Here is a 22,277-nt window from a genome sequence, read left to right as displayed (position 1 = left end):
AAATTTAATATAAGGAGCTACCGAGAAACAGGACTTAGAGTACATAAGTCGCCATCTATTCGCAGATAGGTAAACTTCACTCATATTTTAACGCGGAGTTCTACTTTTTGTATAGCAAGCCAATACACAAGTACAAGACTAATAAGTTGCCTATAGTAAAAGTTTAAATAAAAAAAAAATTGCTGAAAAAACAAGGAAATAAACAATTTGAGTATTTCTGTATTGTTTTTATTGAATAAACCCGCATTGCACATCATTCTACATGTTTTTAATTTCATTCACGTTTTGAACGTCCGTGACTCTTAACTATTGATTAAATTTCGCATTTTTACACTACACACTTCGCAATTACTCTAATTAATATTCTTAATGCACATTACGCGTTGCTGTTGTCAAGCGCATACATTATCTCTGTAATTAATTAAATTAATCAATAAAAATAAATTCCACACTTGAAACTGCAACATTATTACTTTTTATTGTTTAAAAATAACCCATGAAGCATTTATTATATTCTTGCAAAGTTTTTGTTTATTTTACGCTTGTAGTTGTACTTGGTATAGGTGTAAATGTAATTGTAGGTGTGCACGAGTTGGCGCACTCCACTTTTCGTCCGCAATTGAAAACCAGTCGCCACTGTTGTCGACGCGCAGTCGTTGGTCGTGCGTGCGTTGATGCCGACGTTCGAGCGCGCGTTCTCAAACAACTCGCAACAAGCAACAAGTTACAAGCAACTTCTTCAATTCCGAAAGTTCACAAGTATTCACTTGTGGCTTGCAGTGCGAAGTTGAGTTTAATACGGCGTCAGAACGAAGGAAATCAACGCTGGAGACATCCAAACGATAAACTGCTTTTGAAAAATTTTGAAAATTTTTCGAAAAAATTTTCAAAAATAAATATAAAAAGTGTTTTTGTTATATTCGCACATTTGGGACTTGTGTGGGACATTTTGGGAGGTAAAGCAACCGTGTTAAACTTGTTTGGACTATCCGAAGGGTGCCTGGCCCTCCAAAAAGGGAGGTAAGCAAAATCATCGGTAGAAAGACGTGCATGGTCGCAAACGGTAGCCCGAGACACCCATAACCAGCTTGCGAACAAGGAACTTCTTCGGATGACAGAGACGCGAGATATGCCGGCTTGAAGTTGGGTTGAGTCGGAGATTCTTCACTGCAAGAGTTCAACTTGTGGCATTCAGGTCGGTCTACCTACCTACCAGATCTTCAAATATCTACAAGAGATCAATATTAATATATTTGCATATTGTGTATCTGCAAGTGACTGGTGTATGTGTTTATGACAGCAGATTTTATTACGAGGGGGAATTCCAAAAAGGGATCCGTTTTTTCATCTGCCACTGCTTCCAGCACGTGAGCAAACACAAACAGCTGTGTTTCTCTTCGGTTAACCTTGAAACCAAACAAGAAACTGCGAATAATTTAAGTGTGATGTTTAAAATGTTAACATTAGCTTCGAAAACTGTTAGTGGAACAAGTGATACAAGTGAACAAATTAAAGTAGTACGTTAATACGCTTCAGTTGGCAAAATGGCGGCGTCGCATGGCAAAAAACGTGCGTTTGGATTATTTGCCACTCTCGTCGAGATGGATGAAGATTCCAACGGGGTTGTGACGAAGATTGACGTTGATGTCGGTGTTGATGTGGAAAATATTCTCGATGCAAGGTGAGTTATGTTTTCTTTGCGTTTAAAATTAGAATATTAGAAAATCGACGGTTTTGTAAATGTTGCACGCGTTGAGACAGTGACTTCGTGACGATTTGTACATTCCTATTGTTTTTGTCGCACGAAACAAAGCCGTAAAAGCCGCGAAGTTGCTGAGTAACTTTCCATTTTTCTTCGTTTTTTGTTTTTCGACACTTTACTATGAATGAATACTAATGACTTGTTGAGACGTTAGTAAGTCAAGTTAAATTTAGAAAATGCTTCGTATGTTTCAAACTATGGCATCAAATTGTACCAAATTTACAGAGGTTATTTTTGGGTAAATTTTACGTATATTTTGATTATAAAATATTTGAAAATTGTTGGGTAAATATCATTAAATTGAGGTTAAAGTTGAAATTTTTACTTTATTTACAAATTTTTACAAAATTTAGAAAATTGTTTATAATTAATAAACTAACAAAGATATCATTATCAAATTAAGTACGATTTATAAACAATTAAATTTTCTATACATCAGTTTTTAAATAATTTAAATATCTCAATTGGTTCTATTGTTAAATTCATTTTAAATACAATGTAAAATTTTAAAAATTCAATTATTGATAATTTTTACGAAACTTTAGAAAATTTGTTATATCTTTAGAACGAATTATCCAAATGATATATAATTTAGCAGATTTATAAACAAATACATAATCTATAAGTTGCTGTTTAAATTTTTGCGATATAAACATTGCAACTGTGTTAAAATTGTTTATAAAGTTGAAGAAATTGAAAAAATTAAAAATATGTAGCACTTCTAGATAAACCTCAGTTATAAACAAATTACTCACACAATATTTATAAATTTTACCATATACATAAACAATTGAATCACCTTTAAGATGATTTTTAAATTGTTTAAAAATTCCAATTCTAACCACATTAAAACTGCTTCCGAAGTTTGGTAAATATTTTCTCACCCAAAACAAAGTATAAAAGCACGCATAAACAAATGATCAAGATTTCTTAATTATTTATAAACATAAATAATTTTCCATTATAAGGCACGTAATAAATTTCCGACACGTTCGGTCGCGTTCGTCACGTCCGCGACGTGCGCCGCGAAATTCCACGCGTCGCACACGCCTCCAATAAATTAATCACCGATGGTGATAAACACAAACATTGATAATTGCGAATCGGAGCCAATGTTAATATTACTACTAGCCGAGGTGGTAGCCGAGCGTGACTATTACTGTATCGCGCTTGACCACTTAATCACTGTTCGCTGCGCATCCGCGGAATGCCGACCATCGACCACCGCTGTGAATGACTCGTAATAATAAACAATGACATGGTATGCACTGTGTGCATATACACATACGTCCATCAGTGATTGACATAAACATTCTAAGTGTTATAAATTGTTTTAGAGGGGTTTTAAGCATAAATTCTGCAGTTTATGGTAGGAATTCGTAAAATTTTTTAAACAAATGCGATTTGTGAGTAAACTAAACATTGGATTGTTTTAAAACTTTGCATGATTAATTATAGTTAAGTAAACATAATGTTTACAAAATTTGGTAAAAATGTATGCAGTAGTTGTTGAGCTATGCAGTGAAATGTAAACAAGTTGATTAATATGAAAATTTATAAACAAATGTTTATAATTCCGGAACTATTCGAGATAAAACATTGGGATTTTAAATTTATATTACTAAGTAATCAATGTTTACATTCCCAGAAATTAGTCAATATTATTCTGTCACTGTGGTTTCTACAGAGTGATAAAGAAAATATTAATTTTTAAACACTCCAAAAATAATCACAACTTTAAACCTTGATATCTCCCAGACTAATACTAATATCTATATGAAATTTCGCTCAAACATGGTCCATTAATCCTACTTTAAGTGTACCAAGTTTGAGTCATATCCATTGCTTCATTTTTATATAACTATAAAAACAAGAAAATATTTAACCTTTGTCTCAAGTGCAGAACAAACCAATGGATTGCACATCTTTCGTCCTCGTGTATATCACAGACACAGACATACTGCACTTAATCACAACCTGCCGATGAATTGATAACGACATGTTACTATATTATAAATAGGTTAAGTCAACAATAACAAAACAAAATCGGGAAACCGTGTAGGTATCACACGTGTCAAATCCGTGTCAAAGTCATCGCTATTGTTTCACATTCCCACAAAAATATTAATTCACCGAAAATGATTTGTTGTAGTGTGTTTCGTAATCTCGAAAGGTATTTTTCGACTAGTTTGTGTCTGATAAGACACTCGAATTGTTTCAGTTTTATGTAAACGTGTCGAAATGTCTGAAATGTGACATGCTAACCCAATTCGACTAATTTTTAGTTCCTTTCGGGGAATAACAGTGGAATTGTTTAGTTTTTGGCTTGTGGAATTATTGTTTTTTGATGGATTATGATGAAATTTTCCCACAATAAGCTTTGATAGTGTATTTAGTAAACAGATCAAAGTTTATAACAATATTGTCATTATTTTAGAGGTTATGAGGGATTAAACATTATAATAGTTTATTTTGTAATATTTTAGTTTTTGTCTGTAAAATATACAATTATTGTTAGATTTTCACTAAACTTTTCCAAATTTTGTTGAGTAGTTAATAGTTTCATTTGTGAAATTTGAACTTATTTAAATTAATATTTATTCTATTACGAACAGTTTAAAATCGAATTTCTGCCTTTAATTACGTTTAAACTGAAACACAACACAAAAAGCTTCGTATTTTATAAACAATTGGGTAAAATTGGATGAAAATGTACACAAATACTTGTAAATAGTTAATACACATTTTCCTCTTGTTGAAATGTAATAATTTCATTTATTGACAGCTTAAAAATATATATTCAAAGAATTTTATATATTTTTTATTTATTTTGTCTTTTTTAGTGAAAATGTTTAGTTTTTGGACTGTCAAAACATTGTTTATTGAGGGATCATAAAGAAATTTTCAGTCTATAAACATTGATAGAGCATCAATTGACATATAAAAGTATATAATCATATTGTTATTATTTTAGACGTTATGGAGATTGAAGCATTGTACGAGGTTTATTTTGAATTATTTTGACTTTTAGCTTGTAAAATACACAATTATTGATAGATTTTTATTAAATTTTTTACAATTATTGTTGAATATACAATAAAAATGTTCATGAAATTTGAACTTATTTAAATAATTATTTATTGTGTTACCAAGCGTTTTAAATTCAAGATTGTATTTGAAATTATCATCAAATGTTAACATCACACAAAACACTCGGTATCTTATAAACAATTAGATAAAATTGGCTAAAAATTTCACAAGCCTTCTTCAATAGTTAATAATCATTATCCCATTGTTTAAATATAATCATAATATTTATTGCTGGATTTATGACGTGTCAAAATGTATACTCAATTTTGCGTATAAAACAAACAAAAAACAATGAACTATTGATAAATTTGCGCACAAGCGGCCATTATACCACGTGTGGGTTAACAATAGTCCAATTATACTCTTATCACCTCCCCGTGCGATTTGCACACATAATCACCACATACAACAAGCGCAAACTTCCTTCTTATGATTCTAATTAAATTAATTCGTCGTCATTTTTTTAATTTTTATTCTGAATTAATTAATTCGACACTTGGCGACAGACGTCGATTTATAAAGTAGAATAGAATTGAATTGAAAACCTGATTATGCGTCGTTACTTGAGACCCTGATTTATGCACGCTCATTAATGTGCGGTAATGCGGTAATCCGAGACGTCGAGGCCAATTAAAGTGTCTATATGGCACTAGTGATTAGCAGATATCGACCGGTTGTGGAAGGCGATGCGTTAATCATGCTAATTTTATTTGTGTTTTGAGGTTTTGTTTCGTGTGGCCTATGAATTATTGATAGTTGGAAAGTTTTGCGATCGACGTGTGGATTTTGTTTTGTTTAAATGTTGAATAACATGAAAACTACAGGGAATATTGATTGGAAATTTTCAGTATAAGTTAATGAATTAGTCATTTGTCTTATGCAATAATTTCAGATTGTTGCTATGAATATTTTAGTTAATACAGGGCAAAAAGTAGGAAATAATTCAGTGTTTAGAATAAAAACTATGTTTTTTGGTAATTAAAGTTAAATAACCTAAAAAGTTTATGATTTTGAAATAGAAAATTTTGTATAGAGTTTCATAGTTGATTAGAGATTAATGTTTCATGTAAATTAAATAAATTTTACAAATTATACAGGGTGAAAACTAAAAATTTCATATTTTTTTGATTTAATCAGTAAATTGTTAATAACTTTAGAAATATTAATAATTCATTAACCAAATCTTGTAGAATCATTTATAATTAATTAAGGAATAATTACTGAGAATTTGACAATAATCCCATGTCTAATTACCTAGTTACAAGCCCTAAACTAATGTATTTAAATTTTATGGGTAAATGAAAATTAAAAATTATTTGTCATGTTTAGAACTGAATAACATCAAAACTAACAACAATATCCTTCCCAAATTGGAAATATAAATTAATATGTTACACAAGATACTTTGTTTAAAATTTGGTGTAAATTAATTGAAAAACACAGTTTCTACAATCTGAAAACCAAACATTTGAAAATGTTATACTTACAATATTTTCATTAGACAAAATTGTTAATAACTCATAAAAAAATAACAAAACGTATAAAATTATTTTACCAAATTGTTTATTATTAATAAAAGAATATTAATTCAAAATTTGATAAAATTTAGTTGATAATTGATGCTGTTACAAGCCTGAAACTATAATAATGAATATTTCCAGTTTTCCTATTCAATGAAATAATTGTATTCAATTAAAATTAATTATATAACATTTAATTAACCCACGACTTGCGCCAACCGCAATGCCGGCAACGCATCACGTTCTATTAACCATTACAACAATTTAAACAATTAAAGTTAAACAATTACCGAGGAAGTTGCACTCGACACTGGAGTAATGTAACACTCGACTAGAAATAACTAACAACAACCAGGAAGACAGGAAATTGTTATAAATAGTAACAAGAATAAGGAACAACCACACAGAGGAAATTCTATACAACAACAAAAAAAAGAGTTTTTGTACGAGTTTTTATAATGAATCACAATTCGATTGGGTTTCGGTTGGTTCCAGCCAGAAATAATTATGTAAGACAATGAGAAGCATGTGACACATGTGACTAAGTCACATGTTGCAATAAGACATATTATAATAAGTATTACGTACAATGACTGATTGTGACCTTTGATCTCGGATTAAATGACACGCGACGGTTACGTGTGACTTGGCTACCTTTAGTCTATAGTCTTGAGTCTGCCGTCTGCGTGATTGTTTGCGGTGTCGAAATGTTGCAACATTGACATTAGCCAGCGATTGTAAAAGCTGTTGGTTGTTAACTTAAGTTTAAAGCGTTGTGTCAAGTTTAAGCGGGGAACTAAAGTTCAATGCGGGATTCATTAAACGTCAGATGATACTTGTTACATTTTGGTTTATAACTCATAAAGTAATTGATATAGGTTTATTATATTTTGAGAATATGTTTATGAATTGTTAGGCTATGTTTGTGGTTAATTTTATAAAGGATGTGACATTGGAAACATTTTTATTGAGGTGTAAAGTAAATGAAATTTTTTTGAAAAAAAATTAAAAATTTAAAAATTATTTAAGTTAAACAATAAATAACTCGGAAGATATTTGCGTTCCAATATTGTAATTTTAGATATTAGTTAAGGAACAAATAAATTACATTCCTACCAAATTTCAACTTTGTTTGAGGAACCGTAACCTTATTATAGACAAATAACCAAATAGTTACACTTTTAACTTAAAATATTCTTCAAACTGCTATAATTCATAAAATATTTATTTAACATCAACCAAATTTTTCAAATATAAGTATCAAATATCCATGAACATACATACGAAATTTCAACAAAATCCACCAACAAACAACAAAATTATAACCTAAAAACCAAAAAATTCAAATTAAAACGATTAGAATTTGCATTTTATCAGCCGTTTATTTTGCATTCTAGCATTTTACAGCTAACAATAAACTCTTCTTACAATTGTTGCTCGTACTCTTGGAAACTTTCCCTCTTCGTACTTTCTGAATGCGAAAGAAGGCTTGAGTTTTCACAACATGAATTCGATTAACTTCCGATTCACCTTAGACATTTCCGCTACTCACTAAAGTAATAATCTTCTTCCTCAAGTATTTATTCATGTAATTCATGGAGTTTCACAACTTTATCAAAGTGTTTTAATATCTGCAACAATAAATTATTTATTTTCTCTATTAGCATAGAAATTAGATACGTTTTTTAATACTGTTATCGCTAAAAATATTTTTTAAATTTTAAATTGTTTTTAAGGGAAATGATATAAAATAATATAACAATATAATAATTTGTTGATATAATCCTTAAAATCTGTGTAGTAAATTTTATATCGCAATTAAGGATTAAGTAATATTAGATTATTTAAAGATTAAATTGATCAAGATTAAGATTAAAGTCAAATTAAATTATTTTTCTAATTAAATGATTAATTACTCAATAACTATTAATTGCACATTAATAAAAATTTTCATAGTGATTTATATTTAAATAAACTTTATCTCCTTAAAATTTCAAGTGAATCAGTCCATTAGTAACCAAACTATGAACCAAAATTTAAAACTTTTTTCTAATTTTCCCAAAACAAGTGCAGATAATAACTGATAACGAAAATTTAACAATTGTGAGTCTCGATTGATAGTCCAATTGACGCACATCTATATCTATTACTAATATTTATTTATTTGTCCCAAATACTGTCTGTAAAATATAAAATTATTTTAATTTAATATTTCTGCTGGTGATTTCCTTGCATTTATAATTTCCGAAGGTGGCATACCATAGATAACACACAGTTAGTTAAAAAGTTAAACAAAAAACCCATTCACTTGCACATGAAATGTATAAATCCATTGTGTTTCATTTCCTGGAACACTATCCATAACTTACTATTTTTGTTATATTTAGAAACACACTACGCACGGACTTTTTCGCTGATAAGAAATATTGATGTGTTTATGAGTAACGAATAACTCATTGTAAACTATAGAAACAATTGCTGAGTGCTAATCAATTTTAAACACTCTTTCAACGGAAATCACAGCTGGAAAATCCAATATGTGAATATTTCAGGGTCAAACGCCATCTGGCGTCTAAACCGCTAACTAAATATAAGCAACTTGTGCTACGCTACTTAACCTAACATATAAACTTTCTACATTTTATATTACTACAATGTATAATTGTAAATACAACTATTTAAACAAAATCAGAGACAAATAGAACTATAAAAAGTTGCAATATATTTAAACATATGCCAATATTAATAAATGGTTATGTTTTTGTAAATAGCACGTGTGTCTGTCGTTTTGTTTTTGCTCCTATTGTTGCTAGACTATTGAATGTTTATGAGTAAGAATTAGACGGCAATAAACCGAGCGTCTGCGCTTTGTTGTTAGACATAAGAATTAATGGGTATTTCCGCTCTAGAAAATTACAACTTCCCTGTTTACATATTCACATCACTACATACCTATACACGCAAATACTTTATTATATAAAAAATGTACAAGTAATACAAGGAATAAATATTTATATGAAATGTAAATATACGAGTAATAAGCAGTTACAAGCATGTCTTTGTAACACAGTTATTATTTGTGTCTATTTTTGGCTTCATAACTTAATAAATATAAAATTATATAACAAAATAAATAAATAAACATGGTTTATGGAATGTTAATATGTAATCTACAGTTTTTTTTTTTAATTTGGCTAAAATTTGACTAAAACTAGGAATTATGAGTAAATTTGAAAAAAAAAAATCAAATTTTTCATAATTTTTTACTTCTATCTTTAAAACGCCATTTTTTCACGGTTTCGAGACACGAAAAGTGGCACTTTAATCACGGGCGGCCAAAGCTGTGACTAAAGTACTTTATACACGGATTTTAGTCACTGGAATTAGATTAGAAGTAGAAAATAATTTTGGTTTTAAAATAATTGCAGAAAAATTGCATGGAAAGTAAAAAAGCTGAGAAAATAAAGAAATGAAGAAATATCAAGGAAGTATTAAAAACAACAATTTTATTTTCCAATTCAAACTGTTCGTAGGTACCTGTCAAAACACGGTGCGTTCTGAGATTAATTTTACGACTCAACTGATGAAGAACAATTCCGAAATCAATTTCTTTGCTTTTAGACTTCTGTTCATTGCAAAAATATAACTTTTCAATCTCTCAAGAGTTATAGTTATGTAAGTCGACCTGATTTGATTTTTTAAATTAATTTCTGGACATATTTATATGTTCAAGAAATAAGAAAATAATTAAATTTTAGATTTTTAAATTTTTAAAGGTAATTTCCTCTTAAATTTTAATAAAAACATAATAATATTTAAATAAATTATAAAAATATGTTTTTGGGTTTTTCTATTCAACATTTTATAAATTAAATATTTATAATATTCATAGCAACAAAATAATACACTCTGAATAAGCATATCTCGACATTGTTTTTTTGTCCACCTGGGATTTACGTGAAGTTCGCATTCAGTTAACATTTCCATCTTTTGCGTGTTTTGCATTCAAATGTTTATTAACGTGAGTCAAGCGACTAAATGAATTTTAACGACTTTCAAATTAACAACAGGATTTATTTTTGTATTTACGCGCTTGTACGTTTCGCGTTTTTTCGGACCACATTTTTTACATTCCCAGAACAACGCGCGTTATCAAAATATTTGTGACATTTTAAAATTAACTTTTTATGTTGTTTTTTAAATCGCATTAAAATTATTTATACATTTTGTCAAATGAGACTGCAGGTCATAGACCAGTCGGTAATACAGAGCACATATTGTAGATTCATAGGTGGCGTTGGTGTTGGTAAGAAATTACCACACATCTCATTACTTTTAATTGTTTAAAATATTCATTGTTATTTGCGTTGTGCAAGTCTGATGGCAAGGTGAGTTGAGGTAATATAAGGTAGACGACCGGAAATTACGCAAGCGCAGAATGCGCGGATATTTTTACATCGTTTTATAAAGTGTTACGCATTTTATTGCTATTTATACACTTGTAATAAACCTACTAATTTTAAGTGATTAATATGGATATATGTGTGTAGGTATTATATATGTACATTGATTAACTGTGTTACGTATGTCTGGCTAGTGGGATCTTTGCTGGTTTATTTATTTTTGGCTGGATTCAGCATGTTTCGTACGTAATTTTTAATTCCGTTAAAAGCCAAAATTTCATAACGGAATAACCAATTTTAATATGTTATATACCTAAGGTACTCGTATATATGAAAATTTTGAGTGCAAAATTGATTTTTTTGAAAATGTCTTGTAACATTGACAGTTGTTATTCGATTTTAACCAAATTTTGGGAATCAATAGTTTATTAAATTTAAGGTGGTACGTATTTTTGTTATTTTGGAAAATTGTGTAAGGAAATCAGAAATAATTGCGTTCGAAGTTGCAAAATGATATAAATAGAGAATTTTTGCAACTTTAAAAAAAAACCTTTGTATTTTTTATAATTATCATTGAATCTTTATAAAATTTTGAGATCTGACAGATTCTTAAATTGCAGTTTATGCATATTTGTGGTTTTGAAAATTTTTATTGGCAAATACCCTAAATTTAAGTTCAAAGTACCACAAAGTAAAGTTTTTACAAACATTTGATATGCAATAGTTTATTAAACGCCGTATATTTTAATAACCAAAAATGCAATATCAATTAAACTTTGGCACATAATAAAGCATAAAATTCGACGCGACACTATATTTTAAGCTGCTTAAAAATCCAATTTCTAACTAAACTTATCAGCTGTCAAAGTCGACACGTAAACTACACCAATAAAATTCATAGGACTACCGGAAATTAAATCGTTGGACCAGCGTACTCCAATAACAATATTAACGACACACGTTAATGTTAATGTTCGGCAGAGAAAGTAAACAATATGGTAATGGTGTGTGCGCAAATCAATGTCAACGAAATGGTCAATGAATCGGCTAATGAGCCATAAAACCCGCACAAAAAACACCCAACAACGTCAAAACGTAAAACTGTTTCAAATCTGATCAGGAAACGTTTAACAAACAACTCACACATATGTTAATCATAGCTTTATAAACAAAAATAGTAGATATTACAGGTTATGAACCACATTGTCATAGATAATCATAGATGGCGTTGGGTTATAAATAGATATAGGTTATTTTCGATTTTCATCACGTTTCTCATCATGGCTAGAGTATCCACATCCGGTTCGATATTGACTGCTGTGCGTTTGGCACGTGCAGCACATTAGTTACGTAATTTCGGCTTGGATGTGAAATTGCTCGCCTGCTCGAGTTTCCAACATTCATTATCGCCGGGCCGGGTGTATGGGATTGGAATCCTGCAGTTTGCAAAATAATTATCCTGCCGACACACCCAAAACAAACTCGTTCATTTACATAGTGTTGGTGTAAGCAAACTAGTGGGGCATAGTGGAAAGCGGGTGGAATAGTACTTGATTGAAGTAAATGACAGTTGTTGACTGATAATAATATTTCATTACAGTAATTGTAATTGGATTTCATGTGTACATGGATTATTTAATATGGATTGAAATATGATGTGTTTTTGAAAAGCGCTTTATATTTATTATGGTTTTTATTTGGGAAGTTTTTAAGTTTTTTCCAAATTAAAGATTATTAAATTGTAGGTTGAAAGTATTTTTATGGTTTTTAATAATTTCATCTAGAAATTAGTAAAAATTACGTTGCAAAATTCAAAAAAATGAAATTTTTAGGGTTTTGATAAAGTTCTTGTATCTTCTGTAAATTTTAATGAATTTGGATGAAATTTTTTGAAAATTATAGATTATTAAATTCTCTATGGCACGTATTTTGAGAGTTTTGCGAAATTTTAAGTAGAAATCGTCGATAATCTTGATTAAAGTTCCTGTTTATAAGAAACATTTTTTTTTTTCATTAAATTTTTTTCTTAAACCCTTTGTATCTTTTACAATTTTAAGTTGACATCTACCAAATTTTGGGGTGTTGTAGATAATTAAATTTTAATTCGTATATGTTTATACTATTTTCCAAAATTTTGCCTGGAAGTTCCTAAAAAACATTTAAAATACAAACTTACCAAAATTATTATATTGAAAAATAAATTTTTTGCTCTTTTCTAAAACCCCTTGTACTTTTTACAATAATACTTATATAATAACCATATTTTCACAACTGATAGATATTTAAATTACATACCACACGTGTTTTTACTATTTTTAAAAATATTGTCAAAATATTGACGAAAAAATCGTTTGAAGTTTCAAATGATACCAATTGTAAGTCGATTTATACCTCCTCAAAAGTTTTAATTTATTTGTTTTTCTTTATTTTTGGATGTTTTGTCTATTTGATATTTTATTGGAGTGAAAGGATTTACTTTATTTATGAGTCCATACACATGGTTCCACATACAGGAATCAGTATTAAATATTGGCGAATTATTTTCAAAATTTGTATTCACGCAGCACATTTACGCGAAGATGAGATACGAGATGCGAGTACAGTAGTATATGAGTATACGGTGTGTATATGACGGCTCGACGGCATATAAAATAATCAAGCTATTTTTAGTTTGACGATTTTTCCGCCTACTGTTTTCTGAATTCTTTTATTGCTTCTGTAAATACCGAGTTGACGCTCAGAGATATTCAAATATTCCGTCGGTTTATTATTCTTTGCGCAGGTTGAAGTGAAATGGAGGTTTTCAATTTTCATTACAGATTTTACCGTTTTATTTTTTATGGGATTTTTAGTGCTTTTTTATATTACTTTCGATATTATTATTGCTAATTGGACTCTATTTATATCTAAAAAAAACAGAAAATAATTTATTAAAGGGATAAAAATTATTCTTGGAGGAAAACCTCTTGTATTATCTATATTTTTGGACAAATTGATTAAAAATTGGTGGTATGGTAGAAAATTAAATTTTAGATGGAACGTATTTTTTGTATTTTGGAGAAATATTAGTAGAAATTGGAGAAAATTAAGATTAAAGTTACATGTTTTTTTTTTTCAAAAATTTGGCGATTTTGTTATTATTTTAAAAACCTCTTGTATTTTTCACAATATTACACCTACATTTACCAAATTTTGGGGTATGATAGATAATAAAATTTGAGGAAACACGTATTTTTAAAGTTTTGAAATATTTTTAGTCGAAATTGACTAAATTTCTGTTTGAAGTTGAACTTTTTTCTTTTACGTATTACAAAGATTTATAATTTAAAACTTGTTGTATTTTCTACAAAAATGGTTTAAAATTTACCAAACTTCGTAATATGATAGCTGATTAAATGCAAAATACTTGCGTTTTTACTATTTCGAAAAATTCGATCTAGAAATATCGAAAAATTGCGTTCAAAGTATTTATAATATTTTCTCATTGTTCAATTTGAAATACCCGAAAATCACGTTCAAAGTTAAAACAAAACACTTTTGATTTTTCCACATAATTCCACAGATTTATTTTCTTTCCCAAAAAAACTTATCCATGCATTAGCCTAAATATTAACTTCTCAAAACTCTAATTTAAGCCATAATTCCACGTATTGCAATGATAGATAACAAAAACAAATCACATCGTCTACGGATCAAACCTCTCACCAATCAATCAATCAATCATTGAATCCAGAGGAAATCTCAAAAAGCTATTTATACTAAACCATTTACTTTCTTTGATTGTTTATTTTATTTAGTTTCCTACTTTTTCTCAACTCAACTCAAATATAAGAAAGTAATAAACTGGTTGGTATTGTGTCCTTGCTTCTTTCTGGAATTAACCCGTAAATCACACGGGACATTTCGGACGTGTAGCAACAAGTTGAGTTTCTTTACCTTGAACAGGATACAGGATAAACGCAACGAAGGGATCAAGGACTCACGGCGCGACCCTTGACCCTAACTTGTGCAAACAATAGCTGTACACACGTCGAATTATTCGTTTACTTTGTACTTGAACTTCAAACATGGAAATTTTATTTTTTAGTTTATAGAATCCTTGACATTTTCGGATTCTAACCTTAAAATTATTTTCTTATCTTCCATAGGATATGTTAGTTATTTTGTTTTGTTTTGTGCAGTTGCATCCTTATATGATATTCGTGGAAGTCTATTGCGACGCAAAGAAGGTCCTGCGTCGCGATGCGTATGATTCGGCCGATGTTATTTTTGTCCTTTTCGTGGATTCGTCCTTGTTTATGTTTGATGTGATCTAGAGTGTAAGATGTTGCGATGTTCTCAATCTCAAATCATTGAAGAAGGCATTCAAGGATTGCTCTACGACCTACGTTTTTTGGTCCTTGGACTATTTATTTACTAAGGTCTTTAATTGTTACATCCGGCGACTATTTTGCTTTATTGGATTTTGCGAAAATACAAAATAATAGTTTTAATCAGAGTTTGTTTGTTTGTTTCGCGTTTACGTAAAAACCTTTCGATCAATTTTGATAAATTTTGGTATAGAAATATCTTTGATCTTGAAAAATAATATAGACTACTTTTTATCGAAAAATATAACTTTAAGGGTGTAAAATAAGGGATGAAAGTAGATATGGACATTTAATCACAATTATAGTTATATATTTTACACATAGATGGCGCTAATGTGCATTATTTGCATTTCTCTTTTCTTTAATTTAAAATTTAAAATATTTTTTGACAAATTTGGCATAAAATGCCCTCTGGATACAAGAAAGTAATTAATGAGGCTGTTTTTATTAAAATCTGCGCTATTACGTGATATTTTATATCTGCTTGTTTTGTCTTTCCATTTATTATTCTTTATTGCATTTCGCATCCTTCGAGAATCGCACGCTTTCCGGGCCAAGGTCTTAGCTGACCCTCTCACGGCTTGTGTCTACCTCTTCATCAATGTTTCTACATTCTACAAGCACCCACATTCCGACACAATTATATTTTTTATTCTTTTCTTTTTTTTACAATTTTATTTTATTTTATAATAATTTACTTATTGTTATATTTTTTGCCCGGTAAATTGGTATCCTTTAACGCTTCAGATGGTTTAATCACACTTAAGTTGTTTAAGATGTTTTCTAAGGCGTAATTTGCTGTTTGTTGTGAAATAGGAGATAAATTAATAAATTAAACAAATTAAATCGCTCAAAGGACATGTTTGCTCGAGCGTTTAGAAACAATTTATACTTGATTAGTGTAAATATGATTTGTTCAGGAATTCAAGTACAAACAAATAGTGATTTACAGTGTTTGAATGATAATAATAAGAATAAAACTAGATAGTTGTGGAAATTGTTTTTGTAGCTCATTATTAAAACGTCTTGTATTTTCTACAGTTTTAAACCGACATTTATAAAATTTTGAGACACGATAGATAATTAAATTTTAGGTGGGACGTATTTTTAGCATTTTGCAAAATTCTTGTTGGAAATGGGCAGAAAACGCGTTCAAAGTTCAACATGTTAATCAGATACATGGTAGTCTCTGCCATATTCTGAACTTTCTAAAACTGCTTGTATTTTCTACAATTCTTTATCGATCTTCATAATTTTTAGTTATAAGATTAATAATTAAATTTAAAAAGGTACGTATTTTTACTATATTGCGAAATTTTAACTAGAAATTGATGAAAATTACGTTCAAAGTTTAAAATTTAATAGAACCATTGTAATTGATTTTTTTTCTAATAAATTGCATGCAACTTGCATAAATATTAAGCGATCTGTACAATATCTTGGAATCTAACAGGTAATTAAATGTAAGATGTGTTTTTCTATTTTTCGAAATTTCAACTTAAAACAGCGTTCGAAATAACAAAAGACTGAAGTTGATAATCGAATTTTCAATCCTCTATAAAACTCCTTTATTGTCTACAAATTAAAACTAATACTGATAATCGTTTTAGAATATAATAACAAATTAAATTTGAAAATATCCGCATTTTATCATTTTAAATTATTATATAAAGAAACCAGCCAAAATTGCCTTAACACTGAAAGTTTATCAGCATTCTCGATAATCTATAATGTGTTGAACATTAAACTTTAACATTCTACACTATCACAACGTTGTTTATTATATTTTATGATATTGTAATTAAAATTAACACATTATCACGTCAACCTAGCCTACCTTTAATAAAATGACGCTATAATCTAGCTTTATTACAAAATATAGGAAATATCTCAGTTTCTAAATCAACAAGGAAACGAGAAAACACAAACCAATAAAAAACTAAAAAAAAGTGAACAAGTGTAAATTATTCACTCACAAGGATAAGAACAAGGAAATGCAGTATATAATCAAATAAAAAAAACTAACAAAACATTCAATTATTAATCAATTAAACCAACAAACAAACAAAGTCTAAGAACAACATTACAAGACGGATCTTGAAAAGGATCTCCTCTTACTTATTCTCTTACCAGCTAACTATATTACCTACATACCTGCTATTTTTGCACTTTAAACAGGTGAGATCTAAATATTCAGCGTATAAATCTGCGCACTTAACTGCTTTGCAAACCGAAATAAAACTCGAATAAAATTCTCGTCTTAATGACGATTATAATAATAATCATCATCATCACTCTGCTATTTTATAGCGCTTTCTATTTATAGCATCATGCTGAAATTAAATAAATACAAGTGAATTTTAAAATTTTAAATCGTTACAAGTTGTGATGATGTTTGAAAACACGTCAAAACATCAAAATACGCAGAATATGTTTGTTTTGGCCATGGAATTAATTCACAAGCTCGCAAAACACAAATATTTCATAATCTACACTTACGCCATCTATTCGCAGACGCATAACCTAAAAACAGTGTTATAATCACACATTCACAATAGATATAACCTAAGTATAACTGTAACACCATTTTAATCATTAAATTTTATAGTTATTTCTCATCGTTACCATCTGCAGCTTGCTGTATTGTTGTGTTGCATCATTCAGCGTAGATTTTACGAGCGGCGAATCAATTCACGCAGAAGTTTGAATGGCGTGGAAAGAAATGCGAAATGGTGACGTCGTGACGCAACACAATACATAACCTAGTCTCTCTTTTAACAATGTAACCTACTGTACACTGTAATATAACCTAAAATATGTTGAAAATTGTGCGTGTTTCAACTGTTGCATAAGTCATTTTGAGCGGACGCGAGACATGCGGCTGAAAATAGTTCAAAAACTAAGCGTTATAAATAAATCACCAGCTTTCGCACGAGAATAAATTCGACGTGGAAAGCTGTCAAAAGTGTTAATGTACACTATGAGAAACATAATTTACATTTTTCACTTCGAAATTCGAAAGAAAATCTAAGTTTATATTCGATTTTATGCATAGTTAGGAATAGCGGTCTAAAAATAAGAAAAATTTGATTTTGTTTAGTTATTTATTAATAACTCATAAACTTTTAATGTTATAATAATTTTCTTTGCATATATCGATTCAGTATTAAATTCTACATAAAATTATATAAAGTTTATGTTTATAAATGTAAAAAATAATAATTTAGTAACAATTGAAATTACTTTTCTTAAAAAAAAATATCATCGAAATAATTTCTTCATTACTCTGTATATAAACACTACTTTTAAACAATATTTACAACTTATATACAGAATCTAATATAGAATCCACTCATGAGAAAATAATGTTGTTATCACTAATACTTTTTAAGTTATTCAAAGATAACTACACAAAAGCATAAATTTCTCATTTTAAGACCGTTATCCTACACATATGACATTCGCACTATAAAAAAATTTCACAATGACTTGTAAAAAACCGCATTGAATGAATGAACTGATGACGCTGATGATGAGTTTCATCATCATGATGAAGGTGTCTGCCGGTGTCATCGCACTCACGTGTCAAACAATTATAGATAAATAATTATTGAAAATATAATTAAATTACAACTGACTCATTGACCCGTTCGGACTAATCTCGAAATACTTGCTGACCTTGCAATTATTCAATTTCGTTAATAACTCGAACAAAAGCTCATAAAATATAATCACACACATAAAAATAAAAATTAAAACTAGTAGACATAAAATTGAACTTGAAATACACATAGTTGTAAACAATATTCTAACAACAAATGAAGAAATTTGTTACTAGTTGAGAAATCGGATATTTATCACTTATTGTTGTTAATCGTCATTAAATTGCTGTTATTAATAACCGGATTTTGATTAGACAGAAATAAATCGCGATAAATTTACATAAAATTAAATTATTTATTAAATTTATTAAAATTCATATTGAAAAGTGAGTGTGTGATTGAACAAAGAATTGTTTCAATGTTTCCATGATTGCATTGCAGTAAAAATGAATAATTTATGCACGATAAACGACCTTTGTTTGCTATTCCAGTCATGAGCGAATGCAAAACTCAAAATTTTTGTTGTGAAACCGACGAAGAACGATAGAAGGAAACAAAAGAGCACATATCGCGTTACAAAAGTAATGGCGTCATATTACAATCTCTTCTCACTCATCTCGAAGTGAATATAATATGAGATTAAAACTTTTTGCGCTCGCAGAGTTCACATTCACGTTCACACTGGCATAAATTAAACTAAATAAAAAAAAGAAGTTGCAAGACTTGCGCGCGGACAATGCCGTCATCGATATAAATAGCACGCATGTTTGAAATACAAGCCGAAGAAATGAATACAAGAACTTCAAGTGGCTTCAATTCAATGTACACACGCAAAAACTAAAATAAAATATAATTTTGTTTATGGTATCGCCATCTAGTAGACTAATACCAAATTTATGAAATTACAGGTTTCTATATTTTAATGCAGTGTTGTAAGTTTTATACTTGACTATGAGATGGCGTTTGAAGAACGTCTCTCAATGAAAATTTAATCATTTTTACCTTAAGGTAGTTCAACGTGGTGGCAGGTACCACTCAACGCCTATGGCGTTTTGTGTGTTTTTTTTTCTATAATATATTTGTCGAGAACGGGATGTTTACCACATCCCCTATTAAAACATCTTAAATAAAACCGATATTTCTTGTTTCAGTGAATTTCAAACAACGTCATCACCTTCGGTTGCTAGTTATGCCAACCATTGGACAACAACACTCTTGGTTACCTTCTCCATCATCACAGTAACAATCAACCTGTTACTTTTGTTGCTATTCACAAAGAGAAGGAGTTTAAGGACTGTTTCAAACAGGTAATGATTATTTATTTACATATCTTTGGTTTATAAAGTATTAATTTATATTTTTATTGTAGATTTGTAATAAATCTGCTCTTCATCAGTCTGCTGAGCAGCGCCATCTTGGTGCCCTTTGTCATCCTGGACCTGGAATCCCATACGAATCAAAATGGCGGTCTTGACGTCCGACTGTCGAATGACACATCGAATACATCATGGTCATCAGAGTCTACATTCAACATCATCAACATCCCGTCGATGCTGGCGCAATTCACGCTGAATTTCATCTGCACGGCGTCGATTCTAAGCATACTCCTTATTGGAGTCGATCAATATCTTGCAGTATTGCATCCGCTACGTTGTCATAGCTATATGAACAAACCCAAGAGTCTTCTCTTGATTCTCACCAGTTATCTAATCTCGTTGACATCGTCCTGTCTAGTCGCTTTGATGAACGGCAACGCGTCATTTTTCCCAAATCTAAAAGACAACCCTCATCAGTTGATTCATGTCCGAGTCGAAGGTGGTCCCAGTTACTGGTTACTAGGCTATGGTGTCTTTTACCTAGGAGCTGTTATCGTGACTCCTTTTATCACAATCTGTATCATCTACGTGTTGATCTACAGAGCTGCACATAGAAACAGTGCTCGTTTGAGACGCAGCCATTTTGAAACACCGAAGCGTCAGACTCTACCCAAGGTGCAGTCTGCTCCCAATTTTATCACCTCACAAATCGGTAGTAATGTTTCGGATCAAGTTGATCCTTTAGTATCTACCCCGAAGGAAATCTGTTCTGATTTGACGAAAATCGCTAAAGTTGAAAGGACCCACAGTGATAGAATACCCAATATCCTTACTTCTTTGAAGACTAAGATTAGTAATGCTTCAGCGTTTCGTTATCGTGAGGAAAATCGAACTGCGAAGATTAGTATCATTGTCATCGTCATGGTCCTGGCTTGTTACGCACCCTATGGCGTGATGTACCTCTTAAGCAGTATTTCATCCTCTGATGACTTCTTCATACCGAATAGAATTGCTATCATTCTATTGATTTCTTCTAATTTATGGTCACCTATACTATTCGCTTTGCGGAATCGAAGAGTTCAAAGAGAACTGAAAAAATTTCTGACTTTGAAGTCTTCCCATGGAGAATATCCTGTTAATAGAAGACAGTCACGTCCACAGATTGTCATTCAGGACATTGAAACCACTTTAAATAAACATCCTGATGCCGTACAGATTGAACCCTTTCTTGCGAATGGTACGGACAGACTGGATCATATCCAACGATTGGATAACTTAGAAACCAATGAGGAATTCAACTTTAAGGATTTCAAAGATGCTAAAGATAGTTCCAAGAGTATCCTGAAGAGGGTCTGCAGTAAAAACTGGGGGAGTTATAAAAAATGCAGCTTTATCAATGTCCCCGATGGATGTCTAGATGCCCGAGGGTCTTTTAGCAGTGCCAGCACGCAGATATCAACTGAAGATTAAAGTTAACCTAGATTATCCTTCTTAACCAAAAAAAAACACATGACATTTATATTTGATGGTACTTGCCAAAGCGAACATACTAACCTATTAAACAATTTGAGACATAGATGGATATTTTAATGTATGTACTTCAAACTGTAATGATGGACTGATTCAATGTGATATATTACTAATGTTATGTTAAATTAGGTTAGGTTAGTTGTAGTATGTAATGTTAGGTTAAGATCAATCAATGTGGTATTAATTTTATCATGAGTGTATAAATGTATAAATGTGACAGATGTTAACTAGTCCCAAATAAAATGAAAATGTAACAAATTTCTAAATTTTTTATTCTATCTATACTTGTATATATACAAAACAAAGTCGTGTTAGTTACACCATTTATAACTCAAGAACGGTTGGATCAATTTTTATGATTTTTGTGTTTTTGGATTTGTCTTTGTCAATAAAAGGATAATACGTATTAAAATGTTAGAAATAAGTGTTTAAAAGATGTTAAATTAAAGGATGAAAATTGAAATATGATTTGATATTAGTTATAGTTTAATTATTCAATCATTGGTGGCGCTGTGGATAAGAGAAACCAAGTATTAACTTTGATTTTCAATAATTTTTTGTTTAAGTGTTCAAAAGGAATGAAACTTTTTATTTGATAACATTTTAACGTAATTAATTGATTAAAAAAGCAAATATCTTTATCTCATTCACGTGAATCACATATAATCAATTTTCAGAGAAGAT

The 22,277-nt window shown here is 30.0% G+C and overlaps 1 protein-coding gene across 1 annotated transcript; it reads left to right on the top strand.

Moving 5' to 3' along the window:
* Positions 1 to 653: 653 nt before the first annotated feature.
* Positions 654 to 21,851, top strand: LOC135801584 (5-hydroxytryptamine receptor 7-like). The gene is made up of 3 exons (XM_065315063.1): positions 654 to 1,681; positions 19,899 to 20,054; positions 20,117 to 21,851. Exons 1-3 carry the CDS (start codon positions 1,545 to 1,547, stop codon positions 21,531 to 21,533), a joined length of 1,710 nt encoding a protein of 569 aa, XP_065171135.1. The 5' UTR covers positions 654 to 1,544; the 3' UTR covers positions 21,534 to 21,851.
* The last annotated feature ends 426 nt before the right edge of the window (positions 21,852 to 22,277 follow it).

This window comes from Atheta coriaria, unplaced genomic scaffold, assembly GCF_025399875.1.
Source record: "Atheta coriaria isolate IRGN ID8LTWV9N9 unplaced genomic scaffold, Caltech_Dcor_3.1 hic_scaffold_2_pilon, whole genome shotgun sequence".
Taxonomy (NCBI): domain Eukaryota; kingdom Metazoa; phylum Arthropoda; class Insecta; order Coleoptera; family Staphylinidae; genus Dalotia; species Dalotia coriaria.
The sequence above is the reverse complement of the archived record's forward strand: the minus strand, read 5'-3'. Positions and strand labels throughout refer to the sequence as shown.

What these genes read in the sequence shown, in the direction of transcription:
- LOC135801584 (XM_065315063.1), top strand. Translation starts at nt 1,545, where the DNA reads ATGGCGGCGTCGCATGGCAAAAAACGTGCGTTTGGATTATTTGCCACT. An exon ending in GAAAATATTCTCGATGCAAG is followed by an intron (nt 1,682 to 19,898) that starts GTGAGTTATGTT and finishes TTCTTGTTTCAG; the next exon opens with TGAATTTCAAACAACGTCAT. An exon ending in TTAAGGACTGTTTCAAACAG is followed by an intron (nt 20,055 to 20,116) that starts GTAATGATTATT and finishes TTTTTATTGTAG; the next exon opens with ATTTGTAATAAATCTGCTCT.